General features: G+C 35.0%; 1 protein-coding gene across 7 annotated transcripts in view; it reads right to left on the reverse strand.

The window, feature by feature from the left end:
• The window catches only part of cacna2d1.L (calcium channel, voltage-dependent, alpha 2/delta subunit 1 L homeolog), a 303,885-nt gene that overhangs the window by 77,780 nt on the left and 210,081 nt on the right, over window positions 1–16,024 (reverse strand). For all 7 annotated transcript variants that reach the window (XM_041586546.1, XM_041586550.1, XM_041586549.1 and 4 more), the window contains exons 11-12: window positions 5,355–5,513; window positions 1,889–1,993 (exon numbers count right to left, since the gene is read on the reverse strand). In XM_041586546.1, the coding sequence (XP_041442480.1) occupies window positions 1,889–1,993; window positions 5,355–5,513 (264 nt within the window). The remainder of the gene's footprint in view (window positions 1–1,888; window positions 1,994–5,354; window positions 5,514–16,024) is intronic.

Raw genomic sequence — 16,024 nt, forward strand, 5'->3', positions numbered from 1 at the left:
AATCTAGTGACCTTACCCCTGAACCAGGGGAACATATACCCTGTAGAGGAAGTAGGCTGCTGTCTATAGTGGGGAATCAGTCCAGAATGACCCTGCTAGCACTGACAAGAAGCAGGTCCTAGATAGATTCTGTTAGTTAAGTAGTAGTTATAACTGAAATGCCACAACATTTTTAGGTTACCTTTAGCTTTCATCTAGCCATCTTGTTCATATTACCTTGTGTACTTTGATGTATTAAAACAACCCAAGTACAAATGGGTCAGCAACATTTTTTCTAAAACTAATATTGCAAGATGAAGTATTATTTCTACAAATGTGGCTGTGTGGCCAAGCATTTGCAATTTAAAATAAACATACATTTTAGTTGTGCAGATCATTAAATTAATAAAAACTACTGAATGCTGGTTTCATTACCTCCAGACATCTGGATTAGGAACTTTTTGTCAGTTTCAAAAGAAGATTAGTAATTCATTTAGAAATCCTGGCACATTCCATGAGCATATGGCTGAACAGTCCTTACTGTTTCCATACTCAATCACACAGCGGGAATGAATAAGTTCAGGTTTTCAGAACAGCCATTTGCGGTAGTTTTCTATAACTAGGTTAAGTGATATATCATCAGGCTTCTAGTGCCTGATGTAACACATTAGTCGGGAATGGTGCTGTCTGTTTCCATTTTTTAAGCATCAGGAAACATTTACAGCTCCCTTAATTTTAGTTTTCAATCCAAAGTATTAACAGCTAAAACATGAGCATTTTTTTTTTAAATATCAGACCTCATTTGGCTTATTATCTTCCAAAATATCTCCCAGATGCAAAGATGAGCAACATCAAGCTTTGACCGCAGTAGCAAAAACAAACAAAAAGTGTACCTCTACTACATATGACACAAGGCATTTTGGATAAATAACAATATTATTATATATATGTATACAAGCTACTGAGTTATGCCAGGGAGCAGTTAGTTCCTTAAATAATAAGCTCAATATTTAGAGCACTGCTTATGACGTCCTCAAAATCTCTGTATTAGAGATGGCTGAAATGCTTCTGACTCATGTGATTGGAAAATTCTACCGATCTTTCAGAATCACACTATTCATGTTTTCCTGATTTTTACCTCAAGTAAAACCTTCAAAATAACCCCTGTATGATATTATACGTATTATATCATACAAATAGCTAGTAGTACAAAAATATATATTATATGCGATTAAATATTTACTATTACTGCAGGTAAGATTTCAGAGCGTACAGAGTTAGCCTTCCAGTGTTTAGACCCAGAAGTAAAGAAAAGTGAAGATTAAAAAAAGTGCTATATATTAATATATAATTATGCAATATAATAGTGTCAGGGCTGATGTGTTCTAGTAGTAATTGACCAACTTTTTCATGGAAAATACTAGAGGCATATAGGTGATTTTTAAGGGAGCATTTAAAACTATTCATGTAGTCAAATGTATAATACTGGTGTAAAAATGTGGTGTTAAATTAAAATGAATAACGTGAATTACTACGTGTATTTACTTTTCTAGGGTTTATGAATCAGTTCCTTTTGACTTTAATATGTTACACTCAGTTGATATAAAATAATGGCATAATTTTAGCATTTATAATAATAATACTACAACACATCCTTACACCTGGGCAATATATGCATCTTTTATTAAATAAGGGGGGTAGAAAACATTTATGTGGTATGTGCAAAGAAAAAAATATTCACACAATGGTAAACATTATAGCACTCTGCATAACTTTTGTTAATGACTTGTATCACACTGCAAAATTTTTTGTTAATTTGGCAATTTTTTTTATCCATTTACAACCTTTCTTGCATTTACCCATAGGCCATTCTTTGACACAAACATGATTTTTTCCAGAAATTACTTACAGTTTTATCCTTATTGTAGGTTTCAAATGTTTCTTTTGCCTTATCCTCCCCTCCATCAGTGAACAGCATGATGATTTTATTACAATTGGCACGTGATACATTGTTCTGAAAAAAAGATTAACCTCTTTTTAATAAAAAAAAACGAAACAATTAAAAGGGATAACTAAGCTGTCATTTCTTCGAAAGCATCTTGTGCACAGGGTCAGTTTAATATATACTTTGGCTATCACACCGATACATTAATAAATTAATGTATTTGACAAATCACAATAAAATTTTATTTGCAGATCAAGGTCAGAAGATGTTTAAATAAATCTGTCAAATAAATTCTCAGATTAAAGATAAATTGCCAAAATGGTAATGTAATGCATTAATAAGAAATTATCACAAATACTGTATCTAAAAAAATAAAATTGATTAAATGATCCTTGTGAGAATTTTTCCTCTCTAAAGTGGAACTATGATCAATCTTAAACCTGCTTTTATGATGCCTAAAAAGGATTAACGTTCAGGGGGTTATTTATTAAGCTGAATGCTAAAAATTTGAGTTTATTTTTTTACTATAAAATCTAAATTTTTAGTGGATAAAAAAACGTGACTTTTTTCGAGATTTATCATACCTGGAGGCTGCAGAAAGTCTTAATCTGAAAATCCACCATCTCAGACCTCCCGAGGTTGTATATAAGTCACTGGGAGAGGTCCCTATCCTAATTGGAAGTTTCTGTGATCTGTACTGGAATTAGCCTGAAAATCTATTTCGGCCAAAAATACAAAAAATTCAGGCTTTTGGGGAAAAAGCCCAAAAAAGTCGAGCAATTTGGGAAAAAATCTGAAGAAAATTGAAGAATTCGTGTTTTCACTCGATTTTATCTAGTTTTTCCCCGATCTGATTAAATCTAGCTTTTTCAATAATAAATAAGGTTAAACCGTTTATTCTAGTTTGGTCTGACTTTTTTCAATTTAATAATCAGAAAAATTTGGATTTTAATAAATAACCCCTTAGTATCATTCAGTCAGTATTCCAAGACAATTGGCAATTACTTTGTTTTTTTAATTTTTGTGGTTATTAAATATTGTCATTTTCATTTCTCATCCCTCAAACTTGTAATTGCAACCATCTAGCAATTAGGCATCAATTTGGTCAGAATGGAAGATCAATAGTAGAAGACCAGAAAAGAAAGATAAGCAAATAAAATAAGAACAAAAAAAAAACAAGCTCAAAATCTGACTAAAACCCAAAACTTTCTAAATTCTTTAAATGCTTTATATGTTTGGTTATATCGGAGTGACTCTTTTTGGATTTTTTTAAATGAAGAACTTCCAGTGGAGGATCCCTAAACACACTGTATATTTGTCCTCATAACCCCACCCCATATTACCACCCCATATTATATGTTCCTCACTCTCAGATTGCTCATTCTTTCTTAATGATTGTTAATCTCTTTACTCATTGCCTATGACCACTTTGCCCCTCATCTCACTCTCTCTCTCTTTGTATCATGTCTCTTTATAGTCTCTCCTTCTACTTTATTTTTACCTTCCACATCTCCACTTTCCTAATCCTTTCTGCTTCACTTCCACACTCATACATGCTTTCTTATATCCTTTTGTACATTATGCTTTATGCACTTATACACTTCTCTTTCTCTCAAGATTCATATAATTCTCTTTTTGATCTCCCTACACAATTCCGTCACTCTAAATCAACCTCTTCCTTCTCTCTTTCTCTCCTCCTCTATCCATTGTCTTTCCAATCTTTAGATGAGTTTTGAAAAGAAGAACACATTCACCCAGGTCCTAGTTCCTTTGCGTTTATTACTCCCTAAACATGGACTCTTAATCAGATCCTAGTTATAGAGCATTAGAGCAAAACATAAGCTTTTTGAGAGTGTTTCCCAGTATTTCTTGTTACCAATGCACACATAGGATTAACTATGCGCACCATATTCGGGTATAAAGATTCAACAAACTTTTTGGTTAAATGAACAATGTTATCAGGCACTGGAGAGAAATGTTAAAAATGGCTTTCAGACTCACCACATTTGTCATGTTACTGATCTAAGATTTCTACATGATTCTATATCAAGCCATCCACATACAAACATTTAAACTTATTAACTGGAGAGGGAAGGAAGCTCCTTACATCTGTTTCATTTATAAACCAAACCATGCATCATTTGTAAATGTATTTGCTCGCTAGGGAAAATATCAGTTTAAAGTAAAATGAGCCTTATATTTGTCTTTGTACTGCTTCACAGATTTTTTTTTAACAAAAGCTAAACGGCATTCTAGAAATAGAGCTTATATAAATTTACATTCTGGGGTCTCACATTATTGAAGATATTATCCAATCTTCTCCATAGATAAATATAGTATTTTGCATTCATTATATAGGTAACAGTTTACATCCATATGCCTGTTTTACTGTTTAATGAAACTTAATACTTCTTTTTTACCATGCAGCTGGCCTGGAACAACATATAGGAAGTTTAATTATAAAGTATTTAGTTATACTGGACTGATTTGCGATAATTCTCTTGAGCAGATAACTCTTCAGACCTCTTCCAAGACAAAACATGTAATTCTACTCTCCCTCTTCATTTCATATGTATTTCATATTTGACTAGACAAATGTTTAGTTAAAATAAATTCTTTCCGATTGGAAGAAAACATGATTATTCTCATGCATGGATATATATACACACACACACATTTATATGTATATTTAGTATATTCTTTCAGAATAGTTCAAGAATACAGATATGAGAAGTATTATCCAGAATGCTTGGAGCCTGGGGTTTTCTGGATAAGGCTGTTTCTGTTATTTGGAAATCCATACCTTAAGTCTAAAAAAAGCATTTCAAAATTAAATAAACCCACTATGATTGCTTTGCTGTTAATATGAATGAATTCAGCTTAGCTAGAACCATGTACACGGTACTATTTTAGAATTAAAGCGAAAAAGGAATTCATTATTAAAACAGGTTTCCAGATAAGAAATTCCATACCTGTAGCAAAATTTAATTTATATTAATTACCTAAAATTATTTTATGGAGGTTATAATTTGTAGTTATGGAAAAAAAGGTTTATTAAAGAAAGCCCAAAAAAAGTACATAAAAATAACTAAACATCTCCAAAACGTTTTTGTTCATAACTTTTTTCTGATATGTCCATATGCAACAGTAATCACCTTTGTGGGGGTGGATCATTATAATCAGGCAGACACTGAGGCTGATTTTACCATTTGAACGGCATCTATTCAAAATCTGGTTTTATATTAAATATTGCTTTAGCTGTATTTTCTTATGTTGTTAAGATTGTTAGTGAGCATTGCAAGTTTCCCTAATGACTACAAAGTGTTCTCCCTTAGTGACTAACTGCACCATAAAAGCATTACATACCATACATAAAATTGTGCCTACTGTAAAATTCTGTGAGCAAGGCTTAGCAATATGAAAAACTTACATTTTGTAATTGATCAAATGCAAATTTGAAGCCGGTTTTATAGTCTGTTGTCCCCTTGGCTGTGATGTTATTAACTGCCTCTTTTAGCACTTTTTTATTTCGGACATTTGCTTGGACAAGGTGGTTAAAGCAGCTGACATCATGGGCATTGTTGTTAAACTGCAACACAAACAAACAGAACATGTTAAATTGGAATAATAAATTGGTCCTAGCTAGATTCCAGTTCGGAAGAAATGTACTTTGATGCGATGCAAGTTATATATTCCCTTGACTCAACTGCAAATTAAAAAGCAATGAACCTGCCACTGATGCTTCCCTTTCCCATCTGTCTGCTCTGTTGGATATTGATTTGTTGGTTCTGAACACATATGTACCATGGGTTCCAGTTAAATTAAAGTTACAAAAAATGCAAACGTGCTTTGCAACAGCAAAACTATCTTTTCCATTTTCTTGTACAGAAAGCTTAAGATTTTAAATTAGTACCATATAAATTAGTGTTTGGACATATGCTTGAATGCTGCTTCTCAGCTTCAATTTAAAGCTAGTGGATTTGATAGGAAAAGAGAAGTTTTACCACAACCTGCAACGTAAAAAAAAAAAAAAAACTCATTACAGCAACTTAAAAAGGGCAAATTGTATTATTGATTTGGGGGCCATAAATTAGGTGCACATCTACAAGTAAAGTACATTACTAGTTACCAACATCATCAAGAGTTTTTACAACTCAGATATAGGTATAAATACTAGTGTACTAGTAGCAGCAGTGGTTAGAACCAGTTTGACATTTCATACAAATTAAATGTGTGCAATAACATAACGTTTATATTTCGATTTGAAACAATATTAGTTCACATTATTTAAAAGTGACCAATCCATGCTGTGATTACTACATATTAGTTACAGATTGCAGGGCATGATGTACAAAATGAATTGTACACGTGATTTCACGCAGTGGTGCAAATTCCTATTGCTGTCATCACTCAAATGTTACAATTAACCAGCAAGTCATGGGCATTTGAGTGTAACAATGGGCGGGTGTGTCGTCAGGGCAAGCATAAGTATATTATGCAGTATATACAAAAAATCTGGGACTTAATCCCCAACCATAAGCCTAAAAGATACCTGAATAATCAAAATATGTAAATAAAAAGGCAATATGTATTCACAATCATGCCATTAAACATTTAGGGGCAAATTTACTTAAGGTCGAATATCGAGGGTTAATTAACCTCGATATTCGACTGTCGAAGTTAAATCCTTCGACTTCGAATATCGAAGTTGAAGGATTTAGCGCTATTCGTTTGTTCGATTTTTCTTCGACCTTCCCCATAGGCTAACATTGACTTCGGTAGCTTTTAGGTGGCGAAATAGGGGGGTCAAAGTTTTTTCTTAAAGAGACAGTACTTCAACTATCGAATGGTCGAACGATTTTTAGTTCGAATCGTTCGAGTCGAAGTTGTAGTCGAAGTAGCCCATTCGATGGTCGAAGTAGCCACAAAAACCATTCGAAATTGGAATTTTTTTTTTATTCATTCCTTCACTCGAGCTAAGTAAATGGGCCCCTTAAACTCAGATTAAAAACATGTGGTGTTGCATATGGGAGAAGGGAAGCCTAACCCCACAGTCTGATATATAATCAATTGGATTGTAAAGCATTATATGCCGCATGCTTATGACTAGTTTTTCAATTGTGTACTAGTAACATATTTAAGGTGGTTAATCGTTACATCCAATTGTATATGCATTATCCCAACATCTGATTGACTGTGTGGTTAGGCATCCATTGAGAGGGATCCCTTCTCCCATACACAACACCACATATTTTTAATCTGATTTAAAATTTGTCTAATGGCATGGTTGTGAATAAATATTGCCTTTGTTTACATATTTTGGTTATTCGGGTATCTTGTTACTTATAGGCTTATGGTTGGGGATTAAGTTCCAAATTTTTTGTATATACTTTAAAATTGTCTCTCTTGTGGACACCCCAATCTCTATTGCCTTTGTTTATAATTTTTGGAGGATTAACTTTGTTTAGTAATTTTTGGAATGTTTAATAGTATATTACACACTTTCCAAACATATGCATTGTCACCCCAGTGGTCAAACCCAAAATGTGCTTAAATATTTTACTTTAAGGTTTACATCGGAAGCTGCTGCCAAGTATTTACATTTATATAAGAAATAACTCACTGTCCACATTATAGCGAGAGTCAGAAGAACCTATTTTTGTCTGGAAGAGATACCATAGCAACCAATAGTTAGAATGACATATTTTAACACATTGCACAAGATTTGATTTTGTTCCTGTCACATGCAAAAAATTTGCAAATTAGACTTTACGGGTACCCAGCAATACCCAGCATTTCCATCAGCCTTTATGGCTGGTAATTACTTTTTTGTGAATACTCGTTTTATACCTTTAATACAGGTACCTGTCATGCTCCCTATATTTGATGACTACCTATTCTATAAAATATATGTAGGTTTCATATAGGTAATGCCTTTCTGATCAAACACTGCATTGTCAGTGCCAAAGGGTGTTGTTTCTGGGGACATCTAAGTAGCCTGACCTCTTTCAAATACTACTTGGATATTTTTTTGAGACTAAATGCTCCAATTTGTGCCTTTAATATTGTTGAGATAAAGGTAGTTTTGCGGTCATATGATATCTACCAAACGGGAGTGATTGTTAACTTTGGTTTACAAAATTTCTATATTTTGCTAAACAAATATAACCTCAGGCTCAATAATTGCCTTCCCAGACTAGTACCAGTAGAAAATGGGATTACACTGGACTCTGTTAACCAGAATAGCCTTCGCTATGTGGAAGAGGAAGGTGAGTGTGTTGCTATACAAAAAATAATACAGAGGGCACCAGAAGTTCTTGCATGAAAACAAAGAAAAGTTTATTTAACATCCCCAGGTTTTCTCCCATCATTTGACGTAGCAGTAAACATGTATCAGACACAGTACAGCAATTTAGAGCCAGCACCATGTGACACCTGTGTAGACAGCTTACAGGTTTATAGATGCACCCTCAGGATCTCTGGACAGTTACCTGGATCTCCACACATTGGATCAAGGAATACACATAACCTAACTCCCTATTAGTCTGTGATCCTTACCTGAGGAGAGAGTTGCCCCTTGCTATCCATCCTAGTTGGAGCACAGGCTGGCCTTGCTAACCTCTGAAGCAGTTTATTCCACCCTTCTATTATCCTGATTACCTTGTTGAGTGTGACACAAACTCCAGGAATTTTGCAGCTGTAAGTACCTTGAAAACATACGCTGGTACCTAAAAACGTTGTCTGGCCTTGCTAACTAGTTTTATCTGCCTCACTTTCCTAGAAAGTGCTGTTATAGAGAACTACCCTGCCCTGACTATCTCATACCTCATCCCTGTTCACCAAGGATCTCCATACCCTTAGGGCCTCTCATTTACTGGGACCTAAGGCCCAAGTTCCCCAGCACCATCCATTCCCTCCTGTGCCAGGAAGTGGTCACCCACCTCTGGGCCAATTGCATACGCATGCAAATGAACCCACTAGATACATTCTCTTCTGCCTAGTAACTAAGGAAATTTATTCTGGAAGCATAGGGATTTAATGAGTATCAGTACAATATTTCATTAGCCTAACATTTTTTTCATACAAAACACGCTTCCTACAGGTTTTTGTAAATGCTATCAGATAAATAATTATCCAGCTAGAACAACATTTTTTTCCTCATAAAAATAGGCATCCTTGTCACTTTGTCCTAGAAATTCAGACATTTACTAACTTACTTGCACAGAACACCAGTTACAGTATGTGATCTACCATTCTGGATACACCATTGACCAGGAAAGAGGTATTATTTAAACAAAAATATATTTATTTATAGTGTTGGAAAATATGAATTTGTGTCTTATTGCTTTTATAAGACCCTGTTTTAAATCAAAAAATAAATAACTTGGAGTCACATTCAAAATCTGAAAATTACATTTTATGTCCACTACTGTATTGCAATTATATTCTAACATTTCTGTAACATGGCAGTACATGGACCAATAGCTGATATCCTTAGCAAGCAATCATTATTGATCAGTCTACTACATTAATCAAAATGCCTAACCTTTTATTTAAACAGCAGAGACATATACAACACAGATATATTCTGCAGCACTCCTTAGAGTATTTTTAAATAACTTGAATCGGTGAGCAGCATACAGTCTTGCAGTGTAATGTAAAAGGAATAAAGTTTCCCCAGTTCTAGAAACCCATAGCAACCAATCATATTATGATGATTATCCTTTATATAGAGCAGGTATAATCTGCATGCACGTTTCAGAGATTAAATAGATCATTCTCATCAGTCCTTGCTGAAAAAACTAATTTATCGTACTTAAAACCATTGTGCAGCTCATATAGAACAACAACAATAAAAAGTTTTGTGTTAGTATGATATGTATTTTTGCACCAGGGCAAACATTTTATAAAAAAATATTTTTAATAAATGGCTAATATTGTGCTGCAAAATACTAGATTTGTATTTTAAAATGCCATCTCTATTATGTTTTTTAGTTTCTACAGATAAAAAATATACCTTATTCAAACCACTAGATGGCAGCCATTTTCAGGATATGCAATAAATGTAATATTAATGCAATGTATGAATGCATTTGTGTTGCATAAAAATACAATAAGCACCTTTATTCATATTGTCCAAAGAAAATATATATGTATCCCCTAGGGGATATATATAAAGAGATCAGCGCCTGTGGCAACAGAAATTAGAAACAAGCATAGCGTAATACGTTCATTTAAAGGGAGTATCACCCTGTGCGTATACAAAAAAGATTTCTCAGAGGTGTGCTCCCCTTTTTTTGGGCAGCTATTGGTTCAAAAAAGAGAAAGAAAAATGGATCCAAGTGAATATAAAAACAAGAGGTAACCTTCCTTGTATAAAAAAGGTGCAATCCGATAGTGAAGCGCCTCCACACTATGTATAAAATGCCTACTTACAAATCACTACTGTGGCATTGTGCATATCAAAAGAATTCTTTTCGATCCCTCCTCCAATTCACCGCTTCTGCCAGACTCCGGATTAGAAATAGGAACCGAGGATAGTGTAATACCGCTTTTATTAAAACATAATTAAAAACAAGTAAAAAATACACTCACATTTACCCTCTTGGGTAATACGCATTCAGTCCCACAAAGTTTGAGTGTGCTCCCTTGGGGCGGTTCTGCCAATTCTTTTGGGCTCCCCTGTGGTGCCTCTCCTGGGTCCAAAGCGTACCCCAAACGTACCTAACGCGTTTCGCTGTTATGGTCAGCTTCCTCAGAGGTATTATCCATGTGGGTTCCTATTTCGTCTTTTAAAGGTCTGTTCCGGTGCTGTATCATGGCTCCTGCTCCCACTTCCGGTCCGTGCGTTCCACTTGATGCGTTCCAGCGCGCTCACTTCCCCTCCAGCGCATCCGATGTTGAATTTTTCCTCATTTCACAGAATTTACATGATCGATCATACTGTCCTTATCATGCTGGTGATTATAACAGTTTGGTCCCACAATCCTTATCTATTGCAAGTATCTATCTTAACATAATATTATGCAAATACTTTATACTCACATTTACCACCATGTACTAGTAATAACAGGGGCTTCTGGGAGGTGTAGTTTCTTCTGAGTCCCCTCCTGTCTTTTGTTTTTACTGCTTTTTTCTTTTTTTCTCATATCTTTCTCATGTGTGGCTAAATGTTATTATTCCCTCACTTTTTTTAAAAGTTTTTAACCCTTTAGTTCCCAGTTAGAAGTTTCCTTAGAGTGTTTCTATTGAAAAGTGCCCTCAATGAAATATAACTCGTGTTTTTTTTATGACTCTAATTTTTTCTTTTCTTCTACCACTCTCTTTCTTTTGTTTTCTATGTTTTTTCTTTCAGTGTTTTTTTTTCATTTTTAGTTTTCATAAAAATGCCCTTAAATTTATATCTATATTTAACCCTCACCCCACAAGGGGAAGTGAGCGCGCTGGAACGCATCAAGTGGAACGCACGGACCGGAAGTGGGAGCAGGAGCCATGATACAGCACCGGAACAGACCTTTAAAAGACGAAATAGGAACCCACATGGATTATACCTCTGAGGAAGCTGACCATAACAACAGCGAAACGCGTTAGGTACGTTTGGGGTACGCTTTGGACCCAGGAGAGGCACCACAGGGGAGCCCAAAAGAATTGGCAGGACCGCCCCAAGGGAGCACACTCAAACTTTGTGGGACTGAATGCGTATTACCCAAGAGGGTAAATGTGAGTGTATTTTTTACTTGTTTTTAATTATGTTTTAATAAAAGCGGTATTACACTATCCTCGGTTCCTATTTCTAATCCGGAGTCTGGCAGGAGCGGTGAATTGGAGGAGGGATTGAAAAGAATTCTTTTGATATGCACAATGCCACAGTAGTGGTTTGTAAGTAGGCATTTTATACATAGTGTGGAGGCGCTTCACTATCGGATTGCACCTTTTTTATACAAGGAAGGTTACCTCTTGTTTTTATATTCACTTGGATCCATTTTTCTTTCTCTTTTTCGAACCAATAGATGCCCAAAAAAAGGGGAGCACACCTCTGAGAAATCTTTTTTGTATACGCACAGGGTGATACTCCCTTTAATTGAACGTATTACGCTATGCTTGTTTCTAATTTCTGTTGCCACAGGTGCTGATCTCTTTATATATATCCCCTAGGGGATACATATATATTTGCTTTGGACTTTCATTTACAGCTGAGGGACTGTGAAGGGATCGACAAGGAATACCTAAGAGACTGACATTTCTTACCGAGTTGCATGTGTAAGCAATATATGTTTTATTTTATTCATATTGTGTTGCTTTAGATATTTCCCATAACTGCAAAAACATGACAACATGACAGAGCAACATAAGGACATTCCTCTGCTTTCCTTCTGAAGGTAGAATTCTTTGACTGTACCGTTACATGAAATGACCAGCAGGTGGGGCTGTTGTAACAAAATTCATTACATTGGCAGTTAATAAAAACTTAAATAGCCTTGAAACTGAAAAAAATAATGTAAATTGCAAAAGTTCTTAAAAAAAGCACCCTAAGTTATTTTATATTTTTTTTTTAATGGTTCCGTTATCCTTTAGGCCAAATGTTTTGCTACACCACAGGCAGCCCAGTTATGCCCAGGCACATATCTTAACAAATCTAAACCCTGCACACTTTGGCATTAGCCTAACCCCACCTTTTAAAACCAGGAGTCTCTTACCTATATAGGAAAAACTTAATTATTTTAGTGCTTAAAGGGGTTGTTCACCTTTGAGTTAACTTTTAGTATAATGTAGAAAATGCTATTCTGAAACAATTTACAATTGGTTTTCATTTTACATTTATTTGTGATTTTTGAGTTTTTTATTCAGCAGGTCTCCAGTTTTTAATTTTAGCAAGTGTTCAAATTACCCTAGCAACCATGCATTGATTTGAATAAGAGACTAGAATATAAATGGCAGAGGACCTGAATAGAAAGATGGATAATAAAAAGTAGTAATAACAATACATGTTTAGCTTTACAGAGCATTTGTTTTTTAGATGGGGTCAGTCACCCACATTTGAAAGCTAGAAACAAATCAGGGGGAAAAAAAGTAAATAATTAAAAAAAACTATAAAAAATAAATCAAGATCAAATGAAAAGTTCCTTAGAATTGGCCGTTGTGGGTTATTTATCAAAGTCCGAATTTATCTCAATATTTTCTGCTATAAACTCAGATCAAATCCGCTTGGGTTTTTTGGGATTTATTATTACATTTTCCTAAAAATTTGCTTTGCGGGAAAAAAAAAACAGATTTCCACGATTTTTCCTGATTTTTCACCCGAAAACTCAAATTTTTGCTTGAAAACTTCAGGGTCTTGCAAGAAACCTAGCACACATCAAAAAATCATTGGGACTTCTCCCATTGACTTATATGCAACCTCTACAGGTCTGAAATGCCGAATTTTCTGATTTGGACTTTTCCATCCTCTGGGTTTAATAAATTCCAAAAACTCATGATTTTTGAAAAGTCTGATTTTATAAAAAAAAAAATCACGAATTTTTTGTGATTTTTTTCCAATTCCGAGTTTATTAAATAACCCCTAAAAGATAGTGCAAAGGTGAACCACCCCTTTAAGTGGTGATAACTGGTCTTTAAATATGGTTCATAACTCTGAAGATGGTTATAGGAGAAAACCCATGCTAACATAAAATTGTTCTTTGCCTGACAAGAAAGAACCTATAAATGTGTATAAGATATTTTTGTTGTTATTCGTTTTGTACTTAATTATGCTTTGATACCCTTGTATATAAAAGTAGTTACAAAGCAAAAGCCAAACATAGGACAAAGACTGACATGTAAGTTATAAGAATATGGACTGCATCTCAAGCAAGCGGTACTAATACATGAGGGTGAAATGCATTACAGTAACATAAAAAGGCACTCTGATTTTATGAGACTTGATATTGTCAGTATCCATAATGATAATCTCCAGCATATTAGTGGAATTGTGCAGCTTGTCAGGATGTTTTAAAGCCGTGTGTGTGTTCTTATGTCTTAGCTAAAAAGGTTTCATGTGTGAGCCCAGAATAAGATCAGCAGCCTATGCCCACCATCCTGTTAATGCTGATCCTGGTTTTAAATCATACTTTAACTTCATTTTGCTTTAGCCTACAGGTGTATGTCTAAATATACACATTTTTACATATCTTGTGGTTTTATTTTCATGCCACAATAGGTTGACTTGCTACTGGGCTCAGAGCCAACAGAAAAACTGCTTTGGATTGGGGCCCGACTGTGTATAATTTAAACTTCCACAAAAAAGGAAACAGTCACACCAATATTTCACATCCCCTTCTAAAGGGATAAACAGGGACAAACGCCACTGGCCAACAATGAATTAAAAAAAATTAAGTCAGTCAGTTTATTGGGGTCACTGTAATTTACCTTATAAGCCAATTTTTTACTTACATGAACTACTACTGACTAATTATTGGGCCCCATAGCAAGATCATTGGGCCTCCTAAACGTACACTAATTTTTGGGCCCCATAGCAAGATCATTGGGCCCCCTAAACGTACACTAATTTACTTAACTTATGCATAAACTTTTGTTACTTTCACAGAAACGTATTTAACATGGGTATCGAGCAACAACAGGCAGAGCAGTGTGACATGGGCAGGCAGATGTGTAGGGTTTAGACTTTGGCTATTAATTAGCATATTAATAATGGAACTATTATATGAACTGCTTTTTATAGAGCAACATCAGCTGTTTATAATTAGAGCTGTTTACTGAATTACATGATCGTCTCTTACTTGAACTTCCTAGTAGTGATGGACAAATTTTTTGCAGGCAAATTAATTTCGCAAATGTTTCACAGTTTGAGTAAATTTGCTGCAAATCCATGCCTGGCGAATTTATCTGCCCATCACTACTTCCTAGCTGTGGAATGACTAGTTATTGGTCCCCAAAGCAAGATCATTTGGCCCCTAAACTTTGGCAACAAGACCTTTTCTATAAACAGATTACAGCTGCTTATCAGTCCCACACACCCCTTATAGTTCCTGGGTCCCAGCAGTTGCAGAGTCTGTTCCCCCTATAGTTAAACCCCTGGTTTTTAGTGCAATGATTGGTGAGTTTGTATCATAGTAGCTGTGGTTGAAAAAAATAAATCCAACAAGTTACAACCTTTTATCCAAGCAAAACCAACCTAACTGCTAGGTGATCATACTGAATGTGTCGCGCACACACACAAGGGATGTGGTCACAGATTTTGGTACTGCGCATTTGTGTTCATCGGGGGCCCAAATAAATAACTTGGTAAGGGCCCCAAAATTTATGATGATGTATAATTTTTGAGTTTATCTCAGTAAACACTAAGGGGCCTATTTAAGATTGCTCATGCTTTTTTGGCACATGTTTTTTTCCTGCATGAGTTTCCTTTTAGGTACCAAAGTTTTTTTTTCCATTCCAAAAGCCCATTTGGGTAAAGTTATGGAAATTGACTGGGTTTTTGACTTGAATCCCAGCATGAGTTAGGAAACTCAGGAGGGGTATCCTTAAAGATTGCTCATGCCAAAAAGCACACGCAATCTTAAATAGGCCCTTGTGTGTTTTCTATTTCCAGATTATAAAATCCCTTCAATAGGGAATACATTACATTTTCCATGTGGGAATAGCCAGTAACTCTGACATGAGCCCTGAAAATGACAAGAATTGAGTTAGGGCCAAAAATCCTTCCATCACTTATTTTGGAAAAAATTCCAGCACTGATGAAAGAATAGTAATGCAGTTGGCACCTCAGTTTCTTCTAAAACAAGGATTCAGCTCTTTATTCCCTCTTTTAAGATATACATGTTAAGGCCTGAGGCCTTTCCTAATCTTGTTATTGAAACTAGATCAATTATTTGCCATACTGAATTTTCAAGGGCTAAATTATATTGAAATGATTATGTCACACAAATAAGTCAATGGAGTCCTTTAACAGATTAGGGGTCATAAAAATTCTTTGGAGATCCAAATCAGTTCACAGGCCTTCTGATTTAGACTGTTAAGTAAAGTCATCAGTAAAGTGGCACTACCAAATTTAGCAGCAAACATCTTTGCTTTCATTTTAGCTGGCCGTTAGTAAAAGCTGAT

Source organism: Xenopus laevis, chromosome 3L (genome assembly GCF_017654675.1).
Source record: "Xenopus laevis strain J_2021 chromosome 3L, Xenopus_laevis_v10.1, whole genome shotgun sequence".
Taxonomy (NCBI): Eukaryota; Metazoa; Chordata; class Amphibia; order Anura; family Pipidae; genus Xenopus; species Xenopus laevis.